General features: G+C 44.7%; 2 protein-coding genes across 9 annotated transcripts in view; both read right to left on the bottom strand.

Annotated features, from left to right (window-relative positions):
* Positions 1-11006, bottom strand: part of SINHCAF (SIN3-HDAC complex associated factor) — a 28023-nt gene extending 17017 nt beyond the window's left edge. The window contains exon 1 of one of the 2 annotated variants that reach the window (XM_061444826.1): positions 10887-11006. The gene's annotated coding sequence lies outside the window, so the exon portion shown is untranslated. Of the gene's footprint in view, positions 1-1081; positions 1199-10886 lie in introns of those variants that run through there. The other variant, XM_061444827.1, reaches the window with a different exon arrangement.
* A 7846-nt stretch (positions 11007-18852) lies between these two features.
* The window catches only part of DENND5B (DENN domain containing 5B), a 116352-nt gene continuing 110066 nt past the window's right edge, over positions 18853-25138 (bottom strand). For all 7 annotated transcript variants that reach the window (XM_061444830.1, XM_061444832.1, XM_061444833.1 and 4 more), the window contains 4 exons: positions 24988-25070; positions 24696-24822; positions 23737-23911; positions 18853-22802 (listed from right to left, as the gene is read on the bottom strand). In XM_061444830.1, the coding sequence (XP_061300814.1) occupies positions 22619-22802; positions 23737-23911; positions 24696-24822; positions 24988-25070 (569 nt within the window). In that variant the 3' untranslated portion in view covers positions 18853-22618. The remainder of the gene's footprint in view (positions 22803-23736; positions 23912-24695; positions 24823-24987; positions 25071-25138) is intronic.

Here is a 25138-nt window from a genome sequence, read left to right on the forward strand (position 1 = left end):
GCCCCAGCCCCGCCGCCGCAGCCCCGTGGAAGCCGGGAGCCAAAACTTGCTGGCGCCGGGCGCGGGCATCGGCTGCCGTGGCCGGGAGCGACCTCCACTCACGCCGCGCGGCGGGAGCGGCAGGACGCCATCGCCGCCCGCCCGCCGCGCGTCTCCACAACTGTAACGCTGCGCACCGGGCCGGTGGCGGGGCGCCTGCTGATGTGGAGAAGGCCCCACACCACGACCCATGCGACCGGCAGCACGCGTCACGCCAGCCTGCAGCCGCACATTTTCCCCGTCTCCGGGCGCGCACGGTGCTTGACCGCAAACACTAGCGATAACCAGAACTAAAACCAACGTCTACCCTCCCCGTGCAACACGGAGAGCAGGGACAGCGGGCACTGCCGTGCTCCAGCTCCTTCCGCCACCCTGCCAGCAGCAACTCGTGCGCGCCCGCGCTACAGGTGTGCGGTGCGGGGCGCGCCGGAGCCGCACCTGCGACTCCCGCGTCGCAACGGTGGAACCTGGCCAGGGGGGCCGCGTGGCGAGGCCTCGGGCACGGCTCCGTGCAGCCCCGCCACCGCCGGGCAGCCCGGTTTACTTAACGCACCCCGCAGCTAGGGTCCGCTTTTGGAGTTAAATGGCCAGGCACCCGTCTACGCTTCCTCGAAAGTTAAGGCTTTAACCGTACTTGGGAACGGGACACGACGACGGTTAGAGTTCCCAGGAACAGTCCGCAACAACGCGGGAGGCGTCTCCCCCCGCCACCCAGCACCTCCTTTAAACTCCACTAACTGAGGCAAAGATGGAAAACGCCGCTCACGGGAGCCATGCGTGTCAAACTGTTTCAGGAGGCAAAGTCTTTTTTGCCGCTGCAGAACTGAGCGCAGGCTGCGGGATTAACTTATGTTTAACAGAAACCACCAGCTACTAGGAAAAAAAAACAAAACAAAAAAAAAAACCTAACCAACAAACACCCCAATTTTGACCCAAACCCAACCAAGCAAGCGAACAAACACAAAATCCCGGTTCAGACCTCACGTTCGCTCGCAGCTTTGCTTTTTCCTCTCCTTCTCTTAAGCAGGAGGAAGCCACTCACCGCGCTCCTGCGTCCACCAACAGCTGTGCCGCGCGCGGCCGAGCCTCGCTCCGCTCTCCGAGCTCTACCGGACAGCCCGAGCGGGCGGGCGCGCGACAGACAGCGCACCGCCCCTCCCGCCGGCAGCCGCCGCTCTACGCATGCGCCATTCCCACGGCTCCATTCTACTCAATCAAGCCCTCTCTGTTTGCGCGCCCCATTGTCCTTTTAAGGGAGAAAGGCAACGCGGGAAGCCTGGGAGGAGGAGGAGGAGGAGTAGGGGGCGGGGATGTTGGCCATTGTGACGGCAGCGAGGACTTCACGCACGCGGCCCGCTCCCGCGGCCCGCCCCCAGCCGGCGGTGGGCGGGACCCGGGCACCTGCCTGCCCGGAGGAGCAGCGCGGGGCGGGGCGGGGCGGGGCGGGGTTACAGCGGCCACCTCCCGAGGCGTCCGGCGCGCTGCAGCCTGCGGGTCAGGGCGGGACCCGACAGGCTAACCTGGATCAGGAGTAGCGTGGCAGCGGGGTGAGGCAGTGATCGTCCCAGTGTACTCGGCACTGGTGAAGCCACACCTCGAATCCTGTGCTCAGCTCTGGGCCCCTCACTACAAGAGAGACACTGAGGTGATGGAGCGGGTCCAGAGAAGGACAACGAAGCTGGTGAAGGGTCTGTAGCACAAGTGTGATGAGGAGTGGCTGAGGGAACTGGGGTGTTTAGTCTGGAGAAGAGAAGGCTCAGGGGGACCTTATCGCTCTCTACAGCTACCTGAAAGAAGGATGGAGAGAGGAGGTGGCTGATCTCCCAAGTAACAAGCTATAGGACAAGAGGTAATGGCCTTAAGCTGTGCCAGAGGAGGTTTAGATTGGGTATTTCTTCACAGAGAGGATGCTTAGGCATTGGCACAGGCTGCCCAGGGCAGTGGTGCAATCACCGTCTCTGGGAGTGTTCAAAAACCATGTAAATGAAGCCGTCAGTGGCATGGGTTAGTGGTGAACTTGGCAGTCCTGGGATAAAAGTTGAACTTGATGATCTTGGATGTTATTTCCAACCTAGCTGATTTTATGAAACATCAGCACCATGAAGGCAGCATTCTTCTGAAAAGTGTGGCCCAACTGCTGTTTTTAACATGACCCAATAGCAACAACTGGTGTGTTTTCTATACAAAGCGTGTCCGGGCTCACACTTGAGGCACCAGCGCTCGACCTTGGTGGTGGGTCATAGCTTCTGGCAGCAAGAGGGAATGTTTTGTGCTGGTCTTGGGAGGTTTTTTCTCCACATATGGTTCATTTTCTGTACTTTCAAAAATCATCAGCAGTTCTTGGGAGTTTTTCTTGCTGTGTCAGAATGAGTGATGTAAAAATTCACATCGCTGCAACCTCTGCTTCCCACTCTCTGGTGCAGTTTAGGAAGAGCTGCTTCATGAAACAGCTGGTGGGGTATGTTGAAATAGGCTTCCTTTAAAAACTAGCAATGTCAGAAGGATGAGCCTGTGATGTACAAGGGAATACTTGGTTACAACAGCACCATTACAGCCTGTAACTACAAGTGCAAGCTGCTCCCTCCTAACCTTGTGGTCAAGCCCAGCTGAAGCGTGAATCGTAGAGTCACTGAATGGTTTGGGTTGGAAGGGGCCTTAAAGATAATCTTTAATCTTACAGATAATCTAATAAATTCCACCCCCCTGCCATGGGCAGGGACATCTTCCATTAGACCAGGTTGCTCAAAGCCCTGTCCAACCTGGCCTTGATGCTGCATTTCCAACTATTAGAAAGATAAAAATTTTCTCACAGAATGAGCAGCAGCAGAGACACAACATGCAGTTGTTGGCTAATACTCAAAAATATTAAAAATAACATTGAGTGTTTCTATCACAAATTTTTATCCTGGTAATGACCTTTTGGGTCTAACCCTAATTCAGGCACAGATTTAGCAGCTCATGGCGAACTCTTGCTGAAAGAATCTGTTTGCTCCCCGCAGCAGCACTGGCTAACCTCAGTGGGGGCAGGGGGGCAGGTTTCCAGGGGAGCAGGACCATCTGCTTTTCCTTAGGTTAGTCGGAGCACCTCACCTCATCTCTACCTGATTGTAAATCCTTGGTAACTCTACAGCACCTCCTCCCTCAGCACTGCAAAACCGGTCCATTTGGGCATGAGGCGCAGCAGGATTTCTCTCTCACAAGGAAGTCTGCAGGTTTATCTGTGAGGTGGGTGGGGGGTTGTTGTTTAGGGATTTTTTTTTAACTGATCCTAGCCTGCTGACTTCCTTACCGGTGCTTCCAAATCATATTCAACTTGTGAGACATAAGTGTAGCTAATGCTGAATAAATTCTCAAAATGCAGATATGATTTTACTAGTTTTAACTAGTCTGGGGAACTCTACCAGCTCTTTTGGCAACTTTTGTTTTAAATAACGTGTGTAGTTTTATGTGCCTCTTTGTTTTGAGGGAGTGATTCTCCCAGATTTTCTCCCATTATTTCCCCTTTTTTTCCTCTCTGCACTTCTCAAAGACCACCAGTGACATTCCTTTCAGTATAATGACATCTAGTATAGTATTTAAATTCCCCACTGAGAATGAAATATATTTTCAAGGAGGATCCTTGTAGGTATCAAACAACGTGCTGCCTCTCAATTCCCAGCTGAACAAACCCAGTCCCTTGGTGCCTATCGCTGGCTGCCCTCCCTCATCACCATGCTGAACATTCACAGAATGGCTTGGCCTAGGCTTTGGCTGCATACAAACCAGGGTCAGGGCAACTGCTCTGGTATTTATTTCATGGCTTTGTGCCCTTACACTCCAAATCTCATGCAAGCCCCAAAACTCAGTGGAGAATGCAGGCTTCTAACTGACAGTAATGAACAGAGCTGATGCTTTAACCCACGGAGGATTTAAGTCTGCAAATCCTGTACTGCTGTGGCCTGTGAACAGCTAGCTCTGCCATTCCTGCCCTCAGAGGAAAACAGCTTCTAGCCATGTGAGTCCCAATGACAATGCATAAATGAAAAATGTGGTCAAAACCTTCATTTCTCAAATGTCTCTGGTTTCCCTGAAGCATTTGCTGATGACATTTCAGGGCCACCCTCTTGACAGCGGTTTGAGTTTTCATTTTTGGGTGATAGCCAGCTTGCAAGTAAAAGGCACTTCAATAGCTAAAAAGCTTCCATTGAGGTTCTTCTAGCCCCTTCCCTTGAGAAAGCCACCTGTGCTCCCCACACCATCAGAGGGACACTTTTTTGACCTCACTGAATGGAACGAGGGGCATGAAAAAGAGCTGCAAACTTGGAACAAGCCGAAGGAGTTTAAATTGGAAAATGCAGACATCTGAAACAGTGCACATACCTTCACACTATAGGTAAAGCCTCATTTGATGAGGCTCTGCTTTGAAAAATTAAGCATTTTCCTTTCCATTCAGAGCTTGGTCTGAGTGGAAGGTGGAATATGGGATTTCATGAGGATCACAAGTGACCTGAAATTTGTTCTGATCCAGGTCAGCTCTTAAGAAACATTTACTTCAAGAACACATGTGGTCTCTGGAAAACTAATGGGAATGTTGTTGTGTTCCAGTTAAACTAGTATCTTTCCTAGGTGGGTTCTTAATTGTTTTATCTGGGAAGCTAAAGTATGTTGATGGTATAACAATAAAGCTAATCACAAGGGGTTTATAATATAAAACACGTATGTATCATGAGCACTGAGGCAGAGGCACCAACACAGAGAAAAAGTAGGGCATTTGCCAGCTAAGACACCTGATCCTATTGTGTTATATTTCAATTTTAATGAATAAGCAAACACAAATAGGCTACTTGTTGTTAGGTGAAGAGCAGCTGTCAAAACTGAACCTAGGCAGCTGTTTCTGCTTTGAGATTTCACTGTAAAATGTATTTTTACAACTTGAGTAATTTGAAAGTCTGCCTTATTGGCTAAATGCCTGGCCAAGTGATTTTGGAAAAAATATTACCAGGAGTTCTGTCAAGCAAAAAAGGAGAAAAGTGTTGGTTGACTTAGAGTTGTAAATAAGATTTTGCCAAGGAGTATGATTTCAGAGGGAGATCAACAGATAGTTGATCAACAGGTCAGTTCTTTAGCTCCTGCTTGCACCAGCTGTCCCTATGAGTAACAGTATATTGATTTGTTGAAGGTGAAAATGTTCACAGAAGTGGTAATTTAAAGCAAACAGGTTAATAAAGAATGTGGTATTTCCCTCTGGTTTATGTTTTAGGCCAAATGACAGATAGCTACAAATAAACAGTGACAGCAAAGTTTGATGATAATAAGAATAGATATTATGATATTCATGCTGCCAGAATGAAGCACACAAGTTATGTGCCTCAGAGACAGGACCCTGAACCATATTACTCCTAGGAACAAGATCATTTATAGCCCAGCCTAAGTAAGAAATCCATCAGGGCTTAACAGAGAATAACCGCCTTTCTGAAGAGTTTTTAATTGTTATTTCAAATTGCTTAAGAGGAAGATAATTCTCTTAAATTCTTAAGAATTGCTCAAATTCTGTAGTAAAAAGATAATTTTCCATTACCACTAAAACACCTTTAATGGAGCTTCTCAAGGGCTATTCATTTCTTTGCTGCACTATTGCTTTCATCCCTGTTGAAGCCGATAAGACTATTCCATGAGGATTTGTATTAGGGTGATTCGAAGATGACTTTAAGAAGATCAGCCCTCTATGCCTGCCAGTCTGTTTCCTGTCAAGAAAGTTATCCCCACCTTATTTTGTCATTTGGGGCAATTTTGAAAACAAAGACCAAGTATTCGGAAACCCAAAAGAGGTCTCTCCTCCAAACAGAGACTTCCATCTTCCGCAGCAGCAAGTTCCAGATTTTATACTGACTATTTCAGAGTAATCTTTAGGGAGCACAAAGTTATGAACTCTTCAGAGAGAGTTGTGGTCTCAAGCAGGATCATTTTTAGGGAACAGAATTTGCTCTTTGAAGCTTCTTACTGAACCTAAGACTCCTGACTAAGCATGTCCATCTTCTTGCACGTTCCTGAACACACGCAGAGGTGGCTGAGAAGAATGAAAAGCAAGGTGCAGCTATGGGATGTGGTTTGGAGGGCATCCATGGTGGCTAAAAGCAACACTTTGGCATGGCAGGCTTTCTTTCTGGACCTCCCTCTCAACAGGAATTAAGCAGGTAAATAGGGATGCTTGAAAATCCTCTGCTAGGGAGCAGTCAGCATGGGAGGCCATGAGAAGGGTTTCCATATAGGTGTTGGTGCTCTAGGCTCATACCCAGAACTCTGCTAAATAAAACCAAGAAACCTGAGGCAGTATCTTTCCAGGTTAAAGCTTCCCTCATCACCATTCTTTCTTTGGAGATTTTTCTAGCCTACAGGTCTCTTCTCAGTGGCACTGCTTTCTAATCTACAGCACCAGCGGACACAACAAAGGTCCAGAGATTCCCTTTTCAGGGAAATAAAAAAAATTGTTCCCAGATCAAGGAGGAGCTAGCTGAAGAATGACATCAACCTAACACTGAGATACCCTAGGAAAGGAAAAAGGCACTTGGAAGAGGCGACAGTTTCAGATTTAATATTTTGACTGCACTGGTACTATGGAGAAAACATGTCTCTCTGTGGGCAGAGAGTTTACTCAGCCAAAGGAAGGCAGAGAACAGTGAGCTCAAGTACAAGTGACTAGTCTCATGAGGGCATAGCATGTCGCTGACCTTATTCCCAAGCCGCTGAAGACAGAGTCTTCTGGCAACGAAGAAGAGCAGTGGGCAGACTTGGCTAACCAGGGTGCGCAGAGATGGTCCCTGAAGGAAATCTGCAGAACCTAGAGTCCTGATCACAAGCATTCAACAAACAGCCAAGAACCATATGGGAATCTACCACTGGAGATCTGGAATGAGGAGCTGAAGGGAACATTTTTTGCAAGGGAAAGTGTGAATGGAGTTAGCTAACAAAGCCACCACATCACACAGATAACTCCAGATAGTTTAATTGGATTAAATCAGATAATTAGGCTGCAACAAATCAACCAAATTTGACACTTAACATCCTCTAGAAAGCAAGCCAAGGGCAGACAGAGGAAAAGGGCAGACAGAAAGCAGCATGAAGGGAGAAGGCAGTAGGATACATACATACCCTTTCCTCAGAGCAGAGGCATCCCATTCTGAAAAAAAATTAAGGAGAAGGACTTTCCAGGAGGAAGTCTTCATTCAGAAAGACACATAGCTAAGGGGAGGTCAGAAGCAGGATGGGGAACCTTCAGGCAAAATTTGAGCAGATGTCCATCACAGGGATCCCCAGAAGTACGCTGGGTCCCAGAATGGATGTTCATGCTCAGGAATTAACTCTAGAGGGTTATGAGAGACTTAAATAAACACAAACCAAAGGATACTCATCTGACCTCAGTGACTTCCCTCAGGTCTGCCTACCTGTTCATATTGCAAATTACAGCATACAGAGCAGTCAAGGGACCCAGATGCAGCCTCCAGGGCACGAGTGGCACAGCCTGAGCCACACAGCTAGTGTACAGCATGTGCCCTATACTACATAGGTAGAGTGATCTCTTAGACATCTCAGGGCCAGTGGGTAAAGTTCCTATGTCTTCACTGACCTCGTGACGCAGAGACCACCAAGGAAGTTCCATGTGGGTATATGAGAGAAGAGATGCAAGGGGGTACTGGCCCTGCAGGGGGGTATTTTTCGATTTATGTACATCTCCAGGAAAGATTTAAAAAACCTCTCAGCAGGGAGAGGACAGTTTGCGAAGCAGACGGGTTTAGAACTTCCATGCCACATACCTTTTAGCTTCAGAAGAAATGTCTTCGGCTAAAGCCACCGTTGTATTTTTTTCTTTCCCACTGGGATGACTGTGTTTATCTGGGCAGGATTAAGGCTGATTAGGTGCTATGGGAGGGGAGATACTCCAGCTGGGATTAAGCTCACATAGACAGTTGGGGGGGGTGGGGAGTGTCAGCGAACAGCAGTGCCCTGAAGCATGTGGGATGTATGGGGAGCTCAGCCCATGGCTGTGTGAGTGATGGCATCCCCAAGTAGGTTCCTGCTTCTCTTACAAGCCCCAGGGGCTCCTGGGGAAGCTCAATCAGAGCAGCCTGCAGGGATGGCCAGGCTGTGAGGAGGTGCCCCAGGGCAGCATTGTCCTTCAGGCATGGGCACTTTCTGAAGAACAGCTAAACAAAGTGATTGCTATTTACAGAGTAACAAGCTGGCCGCTTAGAGACGCTTCAAAAACTGGCCTTTCTAAAACCAGCTAGCAGTGTGGTTTCTGAGGTGCTATTTTCAGCATGCCGTCAAAAAAATCTCTATCCACAGATGAACTGACTGACTCTTCTTGTCAGGACAACTACCCTTTCAGCAGTGGTTGAACCACTCCTAATGCAAGGTTTCAGAAACAAGAGCAATATTTACTTGATTTGCATTATCTGTAGGAGGAAAGTGGGAAGACTGGGTAGATATGAAAGTGACCTCTTGAAATGATCCTTCCTTGCCCTGCTAATGCTAGGGCTGTGTACCTGCACTCAGGGTTGACTGGGGAATCATAAACATCTGATTCACACCATGTAATAGAAAAAAGAAGTTTGAGCAAGGGCTAAATCCTCCCGTTTTGGCCAATTGCTAACTGCTTGATGGCAAGCGAAAACAGTTCAAGGTTTCAGGCACTGTTCTCTGTGACATCTGGTACCAGCCATGGTCCCAGACAGACCCCAGACTGCAGGTCTGACCAGCCTGGTGTTTCTTCTACTTCTAGACCCTCAAGCTATTTCAGAACAGAGAGGCCCAACACATTTAGACACACACAGAAGGCAGCAGGAGTGGCTCAGTTGCAACCCTCACGTGCAAGGATGGTGGTGCCCATTAAGCAGAGCTGTGTGTGCATGTTCTGAAAGTCTTTCTCAGTTGCAAGTGTGTGCATGCATGTGTGCAAGCATTCAAATGCTTTTCACTTAGGCCAAGTTTACCCTCTTATAAAACACATCCTGCTGTAAATTAGAATAAGTAGCTATTCATAGGCAGACTGCAAAACAGGAGGGGTTTTGTATGTGCCATTCTTTAAGGCGGCAGCAGCGCTTTAAAGCCTCTTTTATAAGTTGTGGCAAATGGGCTCCCAGCATGCTCCTTACACCGAGTCAGCATGATGATGCATGTAGATGCTGACTGGGGCACAGGAAACAACATTTTGAGGGTGTGCTGAGGGGCTTGGGGGACAGATACCAATTGCTACACTCAAGAGTCCGCTTAAAATTTGTGACACCTTTCTATCTATCCCTAGAGAGATTAGGATATCATGTATGAAGTTGTGCAGGTGCAGCATGCCAGAGACTCAGCTTCTTGGGGAATGATTGAAATCGATTACTGCCAGTTTCCTTCAAGCCTGCTGTGTGGATTTCTGTGTCCTTAACAGCAGACTATTTAGCTCTGGTAAATGCCATGTTGCTTTGTAATCCCTGTGGCATGACAGTCCCCTCCCATGCTCATGATCCCAAACTTTCACTGCCCTTTGTCCTAAGGTTGTGGTGCTCTTGTGCTGGCTTTTACCGCCATCCCAACTTCTGGGAGACAGCGGGGCTCAGGGATGCCTCCACAACTTTTTGCCTTCTAAGTATTTTGGTGCGTCTTCATGTTGGCCAGCTTCTGCTCTGCAACAGAACACTTCCCTGCTGGGTTTATATAATCCATCATTGTCACTGCTTCTTGCTCCACAGATTTTAAATGCCTGGACAAAGACACAGACTTCCCTCCAGCAGATACGTGCAGTCATGTTTCAGGCAAGCCGGACACTAAATGATCCAGGTCTCTTTACAAGGCAACTGTTATGATAGCAGTTACTCATTTTCCGTTCTCCAAGTCTGTCATGATAAGTAGACTGGAACAGAAAATGTCATCTGCCTGTGTATAATTCAGTCCTAGTGAAAACACTGAGACTAGCCATATACTTGGACTCATGTTGGTCGTAATACAAATTCTGAGCACTGGCAAGGTTGGATTCAGCAACATCTTGGACCGAAGTTTTTCACTAGACACAGACAGAATCTTCTTCCAACACTAAAACCAAGACAGAAACTGTGATTCTTGATTTGACAAAGGAGTACACTGATATCTTTGGCCATTGTCTACTTGCAAGATATTGACTCAGTAAGACATTTTGGCCTCTGGATCTGATACTTTGGGACAAGTAACTTAAACTGAGATCATACGATGAGATGAACTCCTAGATGAATCAAAGAAAGTAAGTATTAAAACATCTGTTCTTATGTTTAACTTTTCCAAACCCTTTATGAATTACTTGTTTCCAAAAGCTCGCCAACCATAGGAATATATAGGCTGACATTTAATTGCCTGCACAAATCCTGCAACATCACTCAAAACAGAAAGCAAAAAGTGCCTCTTAAATGAGCACGTAGGCTTAATGTTTTTTAATGCCACAGGGGCTGATACTAGCTGTCTGCTACTGGTTTGGAGACCAGTGCTTTGCACTGGATTCAGTGCTTCCTATTCAAAATGAATGGTATGAAGTTGAATCAACCTCTGAGGATGGTAAAAGCAGCCTAACCCAAAAAGCCCACAGCTGCAGAGCTGACAGTCTTCTCTCACCTCCCAGTTGGTAGTGGGTATCAGAGCAGCTTCTCCTTCACTGATAATGTGACTGCCATTTAAAAGAAAGAAAGAACCTATGTGAGCTGCCTATACTGAAGGGTTTTGACACTGGTCTTTCAGCAGAGACTGTTCTCTACACTATATTATTGAGCCAAAGTGCACAAGATTCCTGCCTAGTTACCTATGGTCTTGGCAGACTTTTAAGTCTGGTTTGATCTTTGCATTTCAAAGCTTTCACTTACATGCTGTTCCACCGCTCAGCTGTTGGGAAAGAAATACAAAGGCACGTCCTCACTCCGGCTCTCTCCTCCTCCTCAGGGCCACAGACACCTGTGTTGACATGCTGTTGTGATCTCTGCCTGCGCTATTGCAGCTCTCAGCAGTACTGCAGCACGAGTGGCATGGGCTGCCGTGACAGACCCTTCTTCCCTGCAGCCAGGCCTCTGCCTTCACCGAGGTCTCCAACTCATGCTCCAAGCAGGGAGTAAGCACCAGCACTTTTCCCACTGTCTGGGCACCGCTTTGATGCCCCTTGCCTTTTTCCCTTTAAAAGCATTGTGGGAGGGCACTGGCCGTCCACCTGCCAGCGTCAGTCCTCCACAAGCCCCAGCCCCATCTATGTCACTATACATGGGCTGGTGGCCATGTTGATCTCTAGGCTGCGCCGTGGGGTTTGCAGTACGGTTCACCTATGCCACTATAACATGAGATGGGAGATCCTTGTATCGAAAGGGCAAGGTTTTGTTTCAGTTGGACAGGACTAGTCAGTGGTTTCTTCAGGCTGGCGCAGGGCCTGGCCACTGCCAGCTCCTCTCCCTGGGGGCTTGTGGTTCATCAAGGCGATGGCCCCTTTGCTACCCTGAAGAGGTTATGGTTCTGCTTTACCCTAGGCATTCACATGGTTCCTGCCATCTCCCTTTAGAATCCCTGCAGGTGTCCCCTGGCTTCCTGCTGGTGCTTGCTGAGGTGTGCTGGTGGAGCACACAAGCAAGTCCTCACAAGGCAGCCAGTCGAAAAGAAAGGCAAATTCTTCGTGCTCCATTTGTAGTTTTGCTCAGAAGGCCCCAGAGCTGCTGCCCCCCTGAGCCTGCATGCTCCTCTCTAGTCCTGGCTTCCCCAGCTGTCCTTCTCTCTTGAGTGCTGCTCTCCTGCTCTTTTACTATTTATTTTTTGTAAACTGTATTTTGCACCTTCAATAACGCCCTTCAATAAAGCCATTCTGCTGCTTTTTCCCCCTTCTGAGCGTGGCAGCTCTGGTCAGATTCCTCCTCAGGGCAGCTGCCAGGGTCAGCCAGGACACAGGATGCTTTAGCTCCAGCAGATTCTCTGGGCAGTACAGGATGGCCAGTCCTCACTTCCTACACCGAGTTAAAAAGCAGGAAGGTTAATCTTTTCTAGCACAGCTGGATTGGCTGCAAATACCTAAATATACATTCTAGCATGTTGTAGGACTCAAAGTTTGGCATTGCCCATGCTGAGTCAAGGTTAAAAACTGCAAACCTAAGAAACCAACAAGAATAAGGCAACATATTCGTATGTAACTTTATTGGTTTATTGGATAAAAGCAGAACCACCTCTCTACATGTCTCCATGATTTCCGTTTAAGGAATGGGGGTTTAGGATTGCCACATTCCAGCCCATGCTGCTCAGCCCTAGCTCAGCAAGGCTGGAACATGCACTTGGCTTTACACGCTCATGTAGCTCCAGAGTTCTCCATTTAGTTATCTTTAAAGTCACTTCCAACTTCTAGCATTGCCACAGCTGGAGAAGAATTAAATCAGGCCTGTTTCATAACGTCTTTATCAAGCGCAGGGAACAACCAGGCTTGGTTTTTGTACCAAGGGTTCATTTTGTGCTTGTACAACTTTTGTTCTTGGCTTCACATCCACGTTGTGTCCCTTTATTTTACATTATGACGTATCTTCTGTTGAACGCACATTGTGCATTTAGCCAGAGATACAGGAACTAACACTGTCCCGTCTCATCAAAACTTTTTTCTCCTGCTTTGTTGTGCTTTGCCTATTTTCTTGCTGCTTGTGCTAAGAACACAATGCCCTCGGAAAAAATCTTGTTTCACTGCATGTACTACACCCTTTGTATGTGCGCTAACTCTAGAGAGAGGCAAAGCACAACATGAAGGTGCTCAGACAGCTTTGGCCTCTGCCAGCTGTTTGTCTTTGTGTATTTTATACATTTTTAATTGTACACACTTCTGTTTGTCCCCAGCATCATTCTCTCATGAAGAAAGCCTGGCATTCACTTGATTTGCAGCCATCCACTTCTTCACAATCAAAATCCTGTTGCATAACAGCCTTTCTGTAACTTTGGTGCTGGTTATACCACAGAACAATGTTTTAGTAACTGTTATTTACATTTTTCAGGGTAGCTGGGGGAGGGGGGGGGGGTTAGTTTTAATTAGCTGAGTAAGAGAGCCATGAGTGATTGTACAGACACATAAAGAGCTGCTACCATCATCTCCCAGCTTCTTACCCATGGCTTTTGTGCCAGCATTGCTAAAACAAGGCAAAAATAGTACATTAGGCCCTCTTTGAAAGAGGAGGAGGCAGAATCAATTAAATTGTTGCAGTGTGTATTGTGTCTGGAGTCCTCAATAGTTTTTTCCTTACCTGGTGAATTGCCTCAGCCAAGGGCAGAAAGTCTCTTTTAGATCTGGGAGGAGTGAAGAGAGTGCAAGCCCTCCTGCCATCCTCCCCCAAGCAGTACTTTGGCAAGGGAGAAGTCAGGGAGGTTCTTCTATGGAAACACTGCCTGCTGAGAAACATTTCAATGAACTACAAAGGCTCCTTCCTCCCCCATCTTGCTGCTGCTTCCTTCTCCATCCCTTCCTAACCCTTATTTTCAGCACAAAAGTAAATGAGAACACCCCCTGCTTACAAAACCTGAAAGAAGCAAAATCCAAGGGACAGAGGAACATCCTAGAAAGCTCTTTCAGGAGGGACCTCACTGAGTAGCTCAACCTAGGACATCAACAGGAATGTGGCTAGCTTGGATGGCAGTATAAACAGACAAGGCATTAAGCTTGCAGTGCTTGGGAGAACTTGCTGGTAGCCCTGCATCATTTTTTGAATGAAAACAATGCTTTGGATGCTTGCAAGAGCTGATTCTATTGCAAACAGACTTGTCTTTCAATGTCAAAGGAAGGCTTTATTTGGTTACAGGCCAAAAGTGGGTAAAAGACTGATGCATCCAGGCTCTACTTGGCAAAGTGCTTCTGGGTAACTACAGCTGGGAGTGGTGGTGGATGGGAGAAAAGGAGCATGCCTATACTGTTGCCTTGTACTGCTAGTTGCTGCTTTACCATGGACAATGGAATCTCAGATTTGCCTACAAACATGATCGCTGATAGTGGGCTGGGTAGGATCTATCCAGGACATCTGGCACATAGTGGCAAGACAATCCATACTGTTCACAGCTCTACCTGGAATCCACACTGGCAGTCTTCAGATTCAATCTCCTGCTTGTCAGACACTATTGCCACTACTCTCTTCCAGGATCTTAACCAAAGATCTTGAAGAGATGAACACAAGGCTTTTGAGTATCTTCATTAGCACAAGCCTGGCCTCTGACAGAGATAAACTTTTCTACTTAAAATGCTGAGATCACCTAGAAGCAACCTCTTATGTGTAAGAGTGAGACTGGCTTAAACATTATGAGACGGAAGCAGCAATAGTCACTTTATTATTTTCCCAAGAGAGAGCTGCTTCTCTTCTGTGCACAAACTAGTAGCTTAGTAGACTATAGTGCTCATGAATGCCTGTCTAAACTCGTCGGTTTTAGGAACTTCCACTGACTTCAGTAAGCTGTGGTGGATCAGCTTGTATTTGCACTTCCTAGGGCACACATTTCCACTGAAGATCCGCTAGTTCATTCCTCCCTTCTCAGCATTGTGCCAGTTAAACACGAATGACTAAGCCCAGAACAGCTATCCTATTTCTCACTGATCACAGCTACCCACACTACCCCTGTCTAGCACAAATTCCTGCTGACATTCAAAATTCTCTTTTAACAAAGTGAATTAAATAGCTTCTCTGGTCTGCAAGTTTTTCCTAGTTCTCCTGTGTTCCTGTTACCATGAGTGCAAACCTTTTCCACAGTTTTAAGAACATGAAGGCTGGGTAGAGGCATGGGGTGATGCTTCCACTTACACTCCCTGAATGCAGTTCTTCTGAAAGTCATCTTGGTGGTGGTGGCGGGGGCAGCTGTCCTGTGCACCCCACCCAGTTTGAGCCAGCTCGGTACTATTTATACAGTCAGGAACCACAGACCATCTGCAAGATGTTTAGATCTCAGGCAAGCCAATAGCCACACTAATTCCAAGCTGGTGGATTCATACTGCATGGTATGATTTAGAGCACATCCTCTTTATCCCATGGGATAATGACAGTTCAAAAGCTGCATACGTGCAAGCAGGTAAACTGAATTCAGGTGAGAGCACAGAGTGGAAGAAACAGGCTAAGGACACTCAGTGGAAGAGTTCACAGCCATCTCAAGAACAAAAGCACAGTCTTTGGACTGCCTTCCCAGTTAATTTAAAATTAATTCCATGCCTTAAAAAAAAACAACCAAACAACAAAACCAAAGCAAACCCTAAACAACCAACAACAAAGATGATTCTCATTTCTACTGACTATTTCTGACTACTATGGGAATCTCTTGCTAGAACTTTGTTTGTCCTTCACCATGCATTTTCTGGTGTGAGTGATGGTTTATTTGAGCTTGCAATGAGCAGACACAGGTTGCGGGGCAGAGACGGCACAAGATTAACTTGATGTTAATGGAAGAGCTTTGGCCTGAAGATGAAAAGCAGTAGAGAACTGCTCTTGCAAAGCAGCTGTTGTTTGTTCCTCCCTTTTGGTAGGGAATTAGTTGCCATCCTCACACAACAGCAAAACAAGTATTTGTATGCATTTCTGAAGTGCTTAACCACGTTGCAGATAGTAACCATAATCACTGTATTGTAGTTAAGTAAGAAGAAAGCCCGTTCTTCTGTCCTAACAATTACAAAACTCTCTAACCGTACACAGCTAGACAGACTTACCCACAACAACACAAATCAACAGGTTGTACCAATGCCTTTAAACTGGAATTAACCACAGATGAGACCTTAGGGTACTTCTGTCACAGTAACATTGAAAAGCTGCTCTCGGTCACACACCAATGGACTCTGGATGAGCAGTTTCTAACCCAAAGGCTGAACAGCCTAGATTGGCAAGGCAGAGACTGGCTGAAGCAAAGTTCCACCACTCTGTACCTCAGCCCTCTGGCTGCAAAATGGAATATGCCATAAGCAAATTGCTAAAAGGCCTTGGTGGAAGTCAGGGAGACCTAGAAACGAAGCCACATTTTCTGATCTCTATCCTGTGCCTCTGTAAGACAGATAAGGAACTTGTCTTTGTAGCTAAATTATTAATATATTGTAAAAATTACAACTACCTCTGTCCATCACCCTTAGATTTTGCTCTTGTAAACTCTTTGTTTTTTGATGTGTCAAGAACATGCCAATATATCGCTCGAATGCCTTTGAAGAAATGAATTCAGCATGGGAGGACAGTGCTGGGAGGGATAATCATAAACATTAATGCTAGCTTAGCCTCCGCAAGCTGCCTCTGCTGGACTTCTCTAGTCATAATTAAAAGCAGCCAAGTGAGGTTTCTTCTTGCAAGGCCTACTGAAGGAGCCCATCTCTCCTCTCTGGCTGCAGAGCCAGGGCAAGGAAAAAGGCTTCCCCAGGCTAACACCAGGCTTTATGAAATCCTCTTGTTGAAAGCAGGAGAAGACAAGGATTGCACAGCATCAAAACTAACATCTGGCTGCTACTGAGGAAGGAGTTTATTTTAGTTTAGGCTTGTATCACCTGGCTGTGGGAGTGGGAGAGAATCTGGCACTGAATGTACTGTGTGAAGATTGGGATGCATCTTGCATTCTCTATGCCTGTCTCTCGCTGGGAGAATAGATGCCCTGGGGTAAGCGCTTGAGGTCCTTGGGAATTACATCTGCTGCACAGTGCTGCCAAATGCACTTTGCAAATAAAACTCAATTGTTCGCTTCACTTGTGGGTGGAACAGACCACTCTACGATTGACCCATTTTAACTTGCTGCTCTGGCCAGGTCTAAAAGTAAATGGATCATTCAGAGAATATAAAATTAACAGGTCTGTATTGGGCAAAGGACTGTTATTTTCCACAAAGAATTGTGTTGGCTATCTTCTATGTTTACCCTTTGAGCAAGACATATAGACTTGCATGAGACTTAGATAACCTCTAGAAGTAAGAGGAAGAGTATCTTACAGATTATGACTCAGAGCACCTGGTATGAACACTTGAGTCTTTATGATATAAACCACGATTATTTGACATTTATGGATCCTACTGAATTACTTCTTGAATGATAACAAGATTGTCACCAGATCACACAACAATGAGGTCCTTTACAGCAACATCTTATGATAAATATGGCCTGGGTAAGGATCAGGAAGGTTTTGGCTGTGTTTCCTCCTGCTTCTCCCTTCGAGACAAAGGTGGGTTTGGTTAAAGGAGAAAATAATTTGTCTGGTCACATACTCTTCTGAGAGAAGTAGCTCTTTCAGAGAAGCCAAGATGCCCTGTGAGGTCTGCAGGGAATACAGGTGGGCCTATTACAGTGTCAAGCCTTCCTGCAGATCTACAGCTTTCCACTGACGAATCAGCTGTGCAGTGGCTTCAGCAGACAGTTTACCTTAACCAGCCACGAGATAGCAGACCTGTACAGAAATTTTTCCATTCCCTTCACATCGTGTGCTGAGCTCAAACCAGCTTATAGTGTCTGATGGAACAACACAAGAGAAAACAGGAACGTCAGCAATTAAATGCTCCCTGACTGCAATCACAGGAGCCTCAATCCCTGAGCTGATGGGGTGACAGACAGGGAAGCAGCTCTGCTCTTAACCTGAGCATAATTTTTTTCCAACAAGCTCACCTGAAATGCTGGAAAGGAACAAACTAGATGGGTGAGTTGTCTCAACTTCTACCTGTGCAAGTTTTCTCCGTTTTCTTCTACCTACCCTTTGCAGAAAACATTGTAGTGTTCCCAGACCGCATTAATGACAGCGCAGTGGAGAGGAAGTTATTTGCACTTCCTCATCTGGACAAGTTCAGTCCTGTGTTACTTCAAGTACTTACTGCCTTTAAGATGCCAGATCCCACTATCTCAAATTTACATACTTAAGCGTAACACATTAAGTAAGGAGGTGTGCTGCATGTGGCCACTCCTCCTATTGAAATTTGACCACAAGCAGCTCTACGGATTTTATTCACATTTATGGGATCCTATAATTTTGCTGCTACACTGTTGCTAAACATCAGTATCATGAAATTACATATTTCAGGATTCCCACATACATGGTCCCAGACTCTGAGACCTTCAGTCCTCTCTTAAGCCTTTTCAAAACCAAGAGTTAAAATGAATGAACAGACATGGCCCACTTCACACACACTATATACACACACATACAAGGAACTGTATTTCAACAGTGCTGGTTTCAAAAATTCTCATATTTTTGCCAATTGCAGCAGAACTAGAACATGGGGAGGATTTCTGAAAATCCAGTCCAGCTTAGAAAAACCTGTAATTACCAAGCAGGGCATTTCACTACCATTCTTTTGCACCTTCTTGTTGCAGGCACCCATCTCTTCTGTATCGACTTCTCCTCTTATGGGACATGCCAACTGACAGGCTGGAGGGCATGAGTTTCACTCCAGCTTTTTAACCCTGAGTTTAAATATCAGAGCAACTCATGTCAAGAGAGGAAAGAGACCCTCAGCGGCAGTTAATCTCACACTTCCCATTTGGCTGCCAATAGGATCCCACCCCCTTCTCTCCACTCTTCCCCATGCAGATACTAAGGGAGAGCAACCCAGGCTGCCTAGCAAATGCCACCCTGGAAAGAGCTAAACTTCACTGCAATCCCAATTCTTCCCTTTGATCAGCCACACTTTCCACCTAAGCCTTGAAAATGGAGGGCTGGTCAGGCTTGGCACAGTCAGACTTTGTGCCAGGGGAGGCAGAAGGGCAGGTTTTGAGAGCAGACCCTCGCACTCCCTTTCTCCTTCTTTGCTTCAGCAAGTTCCCACTGCCAGGAGCCTCGGTTCAGCTCTTCAGTCTGAGAATCGAATCTCTCAGTTCATCTGCAAGGAGAAAATGACACCAACCTTTGTTCTCACAGTTTTATTTGTAAAGGACTAGCATGAAAAGCTGTATTTCAATGTACTTCAAAACCTGAAAAACTCATGTCAGTTTGTGGTATGTATGTTAAAGTGCTTGATATAACAATACTTTTACTCATGTCGTCTTGAAAATTATCCAGTTCTTATTCAGTTAGTAATAATGTAAAGACAAAATATACTTAATGGAGACATGTAAGGATCATTTTAAGCTATACAGGGCACATTTGTACATTTCAAGTGTAACATACAATATTTTCCCTTAAGATGCGCACCTTCACTTGACTGAAAAGAGGAATTTTCTCAAATATGCCATTGCGCAACCCTTCTAAAAAGACATTTTTGAACAATGATATCTAATTACACAAACCAACTCGGAATAAACATGAGCAGATTTCTCACTAAACAGTAGAATTTCATTCATTTCAGAGAATTATAAATACACATTTTGTACACAGTGAGGCATTTGATTCTTTGACTCCCTCAAGTTATCATGCTGGATGTTAGTATAACAGGACGATGCAAACTCAGACACCTGCAGATGGGTACTGGATAGAATTTTTTCTTCTTTAAAAAAAAGCAGACACCAGATAGCTTTGGTCTTTTCCAAGTTTCCCTTTCTCAACCACAGAAGGTGCTTTAACACTGAAGTAAAAACTGTGTTAGCTTAGAAGAATCCTGATGGGTTTCTCACCATCCTAATGGGTAGAATGGTATCTATAAACCTTAGAGAAGAAAACTCATGGTTTCCAAGAAACAAAAGTGGTCTACTAAGGAAAAAAATACAGGGTAGAATAAAAATTCACTACAAAGAATCGTACTTCCAAAGTTGTCAAATAAGAAGTCTTCCAGGAATCTGAGGCACTCAGCTCTGCCCCTTTCGACATATCTTAGGGTGTTTTATTGCCTACAGGGAAATATTAGGCATACATAATTTTTATTGCAAATGATGGGAAACCTGAAAAAACCAAACAAGTCAATACTTGCTGAAAAAGCCAACGTGAAGTTGTGTTAAAGGGCTAAAGGTTCCTTAATGTAGCTTGAAAGGGGGGAAGGTCCTGTTTTGAATTTGAAAATTTCTCAGGTTTTGACTTGTTTTAACTTAAGAAACACTTTATTTAGTTATTGCCCTTTTCTCTGTGTGTGGTTTATTCATCTATGCTTGACCTTTAGAGGTGCCCGTATTTCTACTTTATCCTGCTTGCACTTGAACTGAATCATGTCGGATGACTGTTACGACTGCTGAAGTCATAGTCTTTACAGAAGTATGCAGCAGTGTACTTTTGAGAAGTATCTAGCTAGCAAATGCAGATGATGCTGCAAAGAAATCCAAGGACTAAAGAGGTTGTTATTTCAGTAAAATGAAAGTCACTTAGACTGGTTTGGGCTTGAAGAAAATCATGTATAGCAGTAATTAGACATAAAAGGCCTGAGTTGCAATAGAAATCAAAACATCCTAAGTAGTCATTACCAAATAATGCTGCCACATGGTTTCTGGTGCTAAATGTGTAATTTATTGATAGAGTTAAGTATTAGGGACACATTTTCAGTTGCTGCTGAAGGGTTGTCATGTATCTTCTGCTGACTTTAAGCAGAATTGCCTGGCCACCCTGAAAAGCCTCACACCTCAAATTTCACATTTCTGGAAATGCAAGAGAGATGTCGCACATCCGTGGGCTCTGGCTTCTATCTCATGACACCATTCACAGCCTTTACGTTAGTTACTCACACCCACAGCAGTGACATGGCAGTGCTGTCTACAGTATTTGGGATGAGTTTAGTCAGTTTAAGGAAGTACAAGCCCAGGCGGAAAGAACGGTTATTAAAAAGTGGAACCCTCATAAAAGTCAATGACTCCCTGACAGTGTTGTTTTCTTCTTTCTTAAAAATAAAAACCCCTTCTATAGCATAAACCTCTCCCTGTTAATGAAATAAAGTCACATAAGAGTTTTCTTCTGGCTGGGAATATGACGTGAAACTTTTACACTAAAGCAAGTGTTGTTGTAAGAACTGGACAGCAGAAGGATCACAGGAAAACAGAGAAGCTTGGCAAAAGGCAGGGGAGAAAGCAAACCCTAATTTTCTTCCTCTTTCCTTTTTCTTAGCTCTTATTCCTCTCTCCAGCACGTGCAAACCATATCGAGACCTGCTACTGCCCAACACTCCCCTCCTAATGCCACTTGAGAGCACAGCACAAGGCAATAACCTCACAATACCAGTTAGGGCCTTTCCCAATCCACAGCTGACAGTGAGACATCCACAGAAATCCACTGACAAAATGGGAATAAACAAGTGAAACAAACACCTATATTTAAACTAAGCTCCAAAACCTAAAACCAGATGAAGCCAGCTATGCCCTCAGATCCTTCCAACTCCTATCCATAAGACAGAAAACATACTCTGCATTTGCTGCATGGTATCCTCAAGATGATTTTAATGTAATCTCTTGTTAAATTTTTAGTATACAGGATTTCAGTTGATCCCAGTTCCTCTTCAAGAGCTGTATCTCTATATACTCACTGTATTAGTAACACATTAACTGGAAAGAGAGAGCCACAAAATACAAAAGTAAGATTCTTTTTTCCCCTCCTTTTGCTTTCTTCCCCCTCCATTTTTTTTTTTTTTTTTAATAATCTAGGGGAAAAAAAAGGAAAAAAGAAAGAGTATCAATCAAAGATCCCTGTACTTCCTAGGAACACTTATTGTGTGGGATAAAGGAAGACTCATAATCTGTCAGCATTTCAAAACCAGCTGATACAGTTCAGTAGCACAGCAACATCCATGTTTGTGGCTCTACAGCAATGATTATTCTCAAGTACAGCAAGAATTTGGTATGAACCAAATTCCTCAACATGGGGAAAAAAGAAGTCATCCACAACACAAACTGGCTGAGGGCGAGGGAGAATCATCTGAATATCTAGATAGGCAAGGGATACACCAAGCGACTCAAGCAAGCCATCGTTTCCCATCTCAGGCTGCAGCAGCACCCCTTACACAGGTCTCTCATACTCTCAGGCTCTGAGGCTGACAGCAGTCCTCCTCGCCAGTGTTCAAGCGTTTCAACACTTGTCTCCCTTTTTGGAGATCAACAGAAGTGACACATAAAACCTAACAGAAAAAAAACATGACGACTCACAACTTCCATGCACGGAATGGCTTGAGTCTTTGAACAAACAAAGAACTAAGAGAGCCCATGTACAGTAGGGTAAGACAGCATATATGCTTACAACATTTCCAAGAGTGAGACAATCACAATGGCTACATAAGGATATTTGCTGTATTAATTTGCAATACCTGAAAAAAGCCCTGCTGAGTTTGCACTGTATTTACACATTGATTGGCTTCTTCCTTGCAAGCAAGTAGCGGCATCCCTTCCCGCCTCGGTCCTTCCCTCCCCCCAGTCCTTCCCTGGGTTTAAGCTACTCATAGTCAGAACAAGAACATTCAGTCTAAGAAAAATTTCTTAGAGTAGTATAATTTCTTAAAGAAGATAGCATATTTACACACATCTAACACATGAAAATACTCTATTTTATACTAAATTTCTGTTTCAAATAAACTACAACACTGCATCTTAGCTTTCTGCAGCTTTAGAGGACAGTCCCCATCAGGCACAAACTGGGCTTCCCACTCCCATTTCAACTGGCAGCTTTGCCTTACAGTGGTGCACTACCATCGTGTTCAAGTCCTGACAGGTCTCCAATTGTGGTTTGCTTGCTTGGGAAAGGAATAATGAAGTTCTCAGCAAAGCCATGCTAAACATCCACTCCTTTAATGAGAGATCCTTCTAGGATGATATTGAAATCTTGCAATGTCTGTAGGACTCGGATAAGGGAGTTGACAGTCATGCGGTCCCGTAGGAGAGCATTCTCCTCATACATCCTTGTAATGGGCGGGCATTCTGCCAGCAATGGGATCCACTGAGAGAGCAAGTGGTCCCTGCGAAGAGGATGAAGAGAATTATTTTAGCACCAAGTAAACAGATCTCAAACATAAATTCTCCAAGAACACAACTCAGAATATGCAGGCTCTTTTTGAGGGTGATACATGTTGTTTCCACATAGAAGCTTCCTTTGTAATCATAACCCTTGATTTTGTTAATAAAACACAGCGAGCTGAACATACATGTAGGAATACAAGTATATTGAATGAATATACATGTATATTAAATGAGTACTGGATGAATATACATGTAGGAACACATGTATACTTGTATAGCTGAGCATACTGTAGGAACGAAGATAGAAGGATATCAGCAGAACTGGACAATTGCTTTTGGAAGAATTCAGCAACATTTTCAGATCGGGAAGTGAGAAAATAAAGCTCATGCAAAATCAATAGACTGTTTTCCCACTGATTTCCCACATACCCAGACAGACAGGACAAAAATGGTACTTATTTCTAGACATACAACTTCCACCGTCCAAAATATAACCAAGCCCCACCTCCCTCCCCAAGTGCAAGACAGAAAGCAAGGAAAGACTGAACTAGAATAGTTTTGTCAAAATTGTAACAGACATCCCATTTTCATAGGCAAAGTGATTTAATGAAGCTTTAGAAATGCACCAGCTCTTGCAAGGGAATTTTGCATTCACATAGCCATCACTTCATCAAAAATACAGTTTCAAGACAGACTTCATACCTATGACTGTCAAGCTAACAGTTATAAAAGAGCTCAAAACATTTTTAGCAGTTTAGACACTGCTTCTTTGATCCAATTTTTCACGTAGTACTAAAGCAGCTTTAATAGGTACTGGGTAATAGAAGGGTGTGAGATGTCTTAAAATGGAAAACTAAAGGTAATAACAATGGTGTAAAAATATTCTTCTAGTCTAATGCAAGAGGACACATATATCAAAGAGCAATTAGGTACCTTGTCCCCAGGCAAACCAGAATCTGGAATTTGCCATCCTTTCCAATGTTCCTTGGAGCAGTATTGATGGCATTCACATAATGACAGAAGGTTTTGCATGAAGATCTCTGAAGCAAAAGGGCCTCCTCATTATCTCCAATCTGGTCACTGGTTTCAAAATAAGCAACAGCTTTCTCTGTGGTAGGGAGAAAATCAGAACCCAGTGAGATGTAACTTCATTGAGACATAGAATTAGACAAGGGAATCCTCAGAAAAACAACTTGCTGAGACAGTTTATATACAGATACCTCACTCTCAAGAACATAGGTAGGTGATGATCTCCACCTTTGCTACATAGCAGCAGTCATCGGACTGGTTGATGTCTAATACAGTTAGGTAACATCAGGGAGTTGCACCAGAGTACCTGTCAGTGGTTTCTTTCTGAATGATACCATCAGCTTTGATTTTTCATCTTTTCTGAGTAAGCACTTACCCTCAGGCTAAGTATCTCAACTTGTATGTTTTAAGGGAGTAAGTACATCTTAAATTACCACAATGTAGGCATACAGATAAGCATCACAGAAGACCAATGTAGTGATTAGGAGAGTTCTCACAAACAACTACAAATATAAACCTTTGCCTCCCTGCCCTTTCCTACGTCTCCCCCTGACAGCAACTGCTACTCTACCCCAACCTCCATTCTTTCTGGGCAGAAAATTGGCTGTTTGAACATTCAGTTATGAATAAATGACTAGAATTTGAAGTGCTCTTAAGGTTCTGCCCAGATTCACATTCATCCCTTATACAGAGCTTAGTATTTCTCATCTTCTATCTTGTTTCTCATTGACTTCAAGCAACCTGGAACAGGTGCCAGGCAGGAACAAATAACACCTTAGCTCATGAGAACCCAAGATCTGTGTGTGAGTAGTCATTTTGCACTTATCTTTCTTCTTCTGCCTCCAAATCACATACCACCTTACCTATGAAATCCCAGATGAAGACATTCTTATGAAAAATGCGAGCAGATTTGAATCCATGGTGAAAGACCTGCTCCAGTGCTGCAACCAGGCCATTCTCTCCACACAGCAGAATGGTAAGGCTCCCTCTCTGTGAGGAAGGGAGAGTCTGTAAGTACAACTTGTCTTGTTTGCATGCCAGAACCTTCAAATTTAAAGGTTAATAGTCTCCACTAGTACTTCAGTTCCATTTCTCATTATAAAAATATTTACATGGATTTTAGGTTCCAGGCAAGTAATGAAAAATAGGAAGTACCTCTTTCTCTGGCTTGTGAAAGTGCTTCACAATATTGTTCACAGCTTCCCCAATTCCCTCTTGGATCTGTCCCGCATTAGGTTCTGTGGAATGATGGAGAGCATACTAGCTGAAGATACCAACTTTAAAACATTCATCAAACTCTCATGAT

Source organism: Pezoporus flaviventris, unplaced genomic scaffold (assembly GCF_033815535.1).
Source record: "Pezoporus flaviventris isolate CSIRO_AGI_PZ_B2104156 unplaced genomic scaffold, CSIRO_AGI_Pfla_v1 ptg000002l, whole genome shotgun sequence".
Lineage (NCBI taxonomy): Eukaryota > Metazoa > Chordata > Aves > Psittaciformes > Psittacidae > Pezoporus > Pezoporus flaviventris.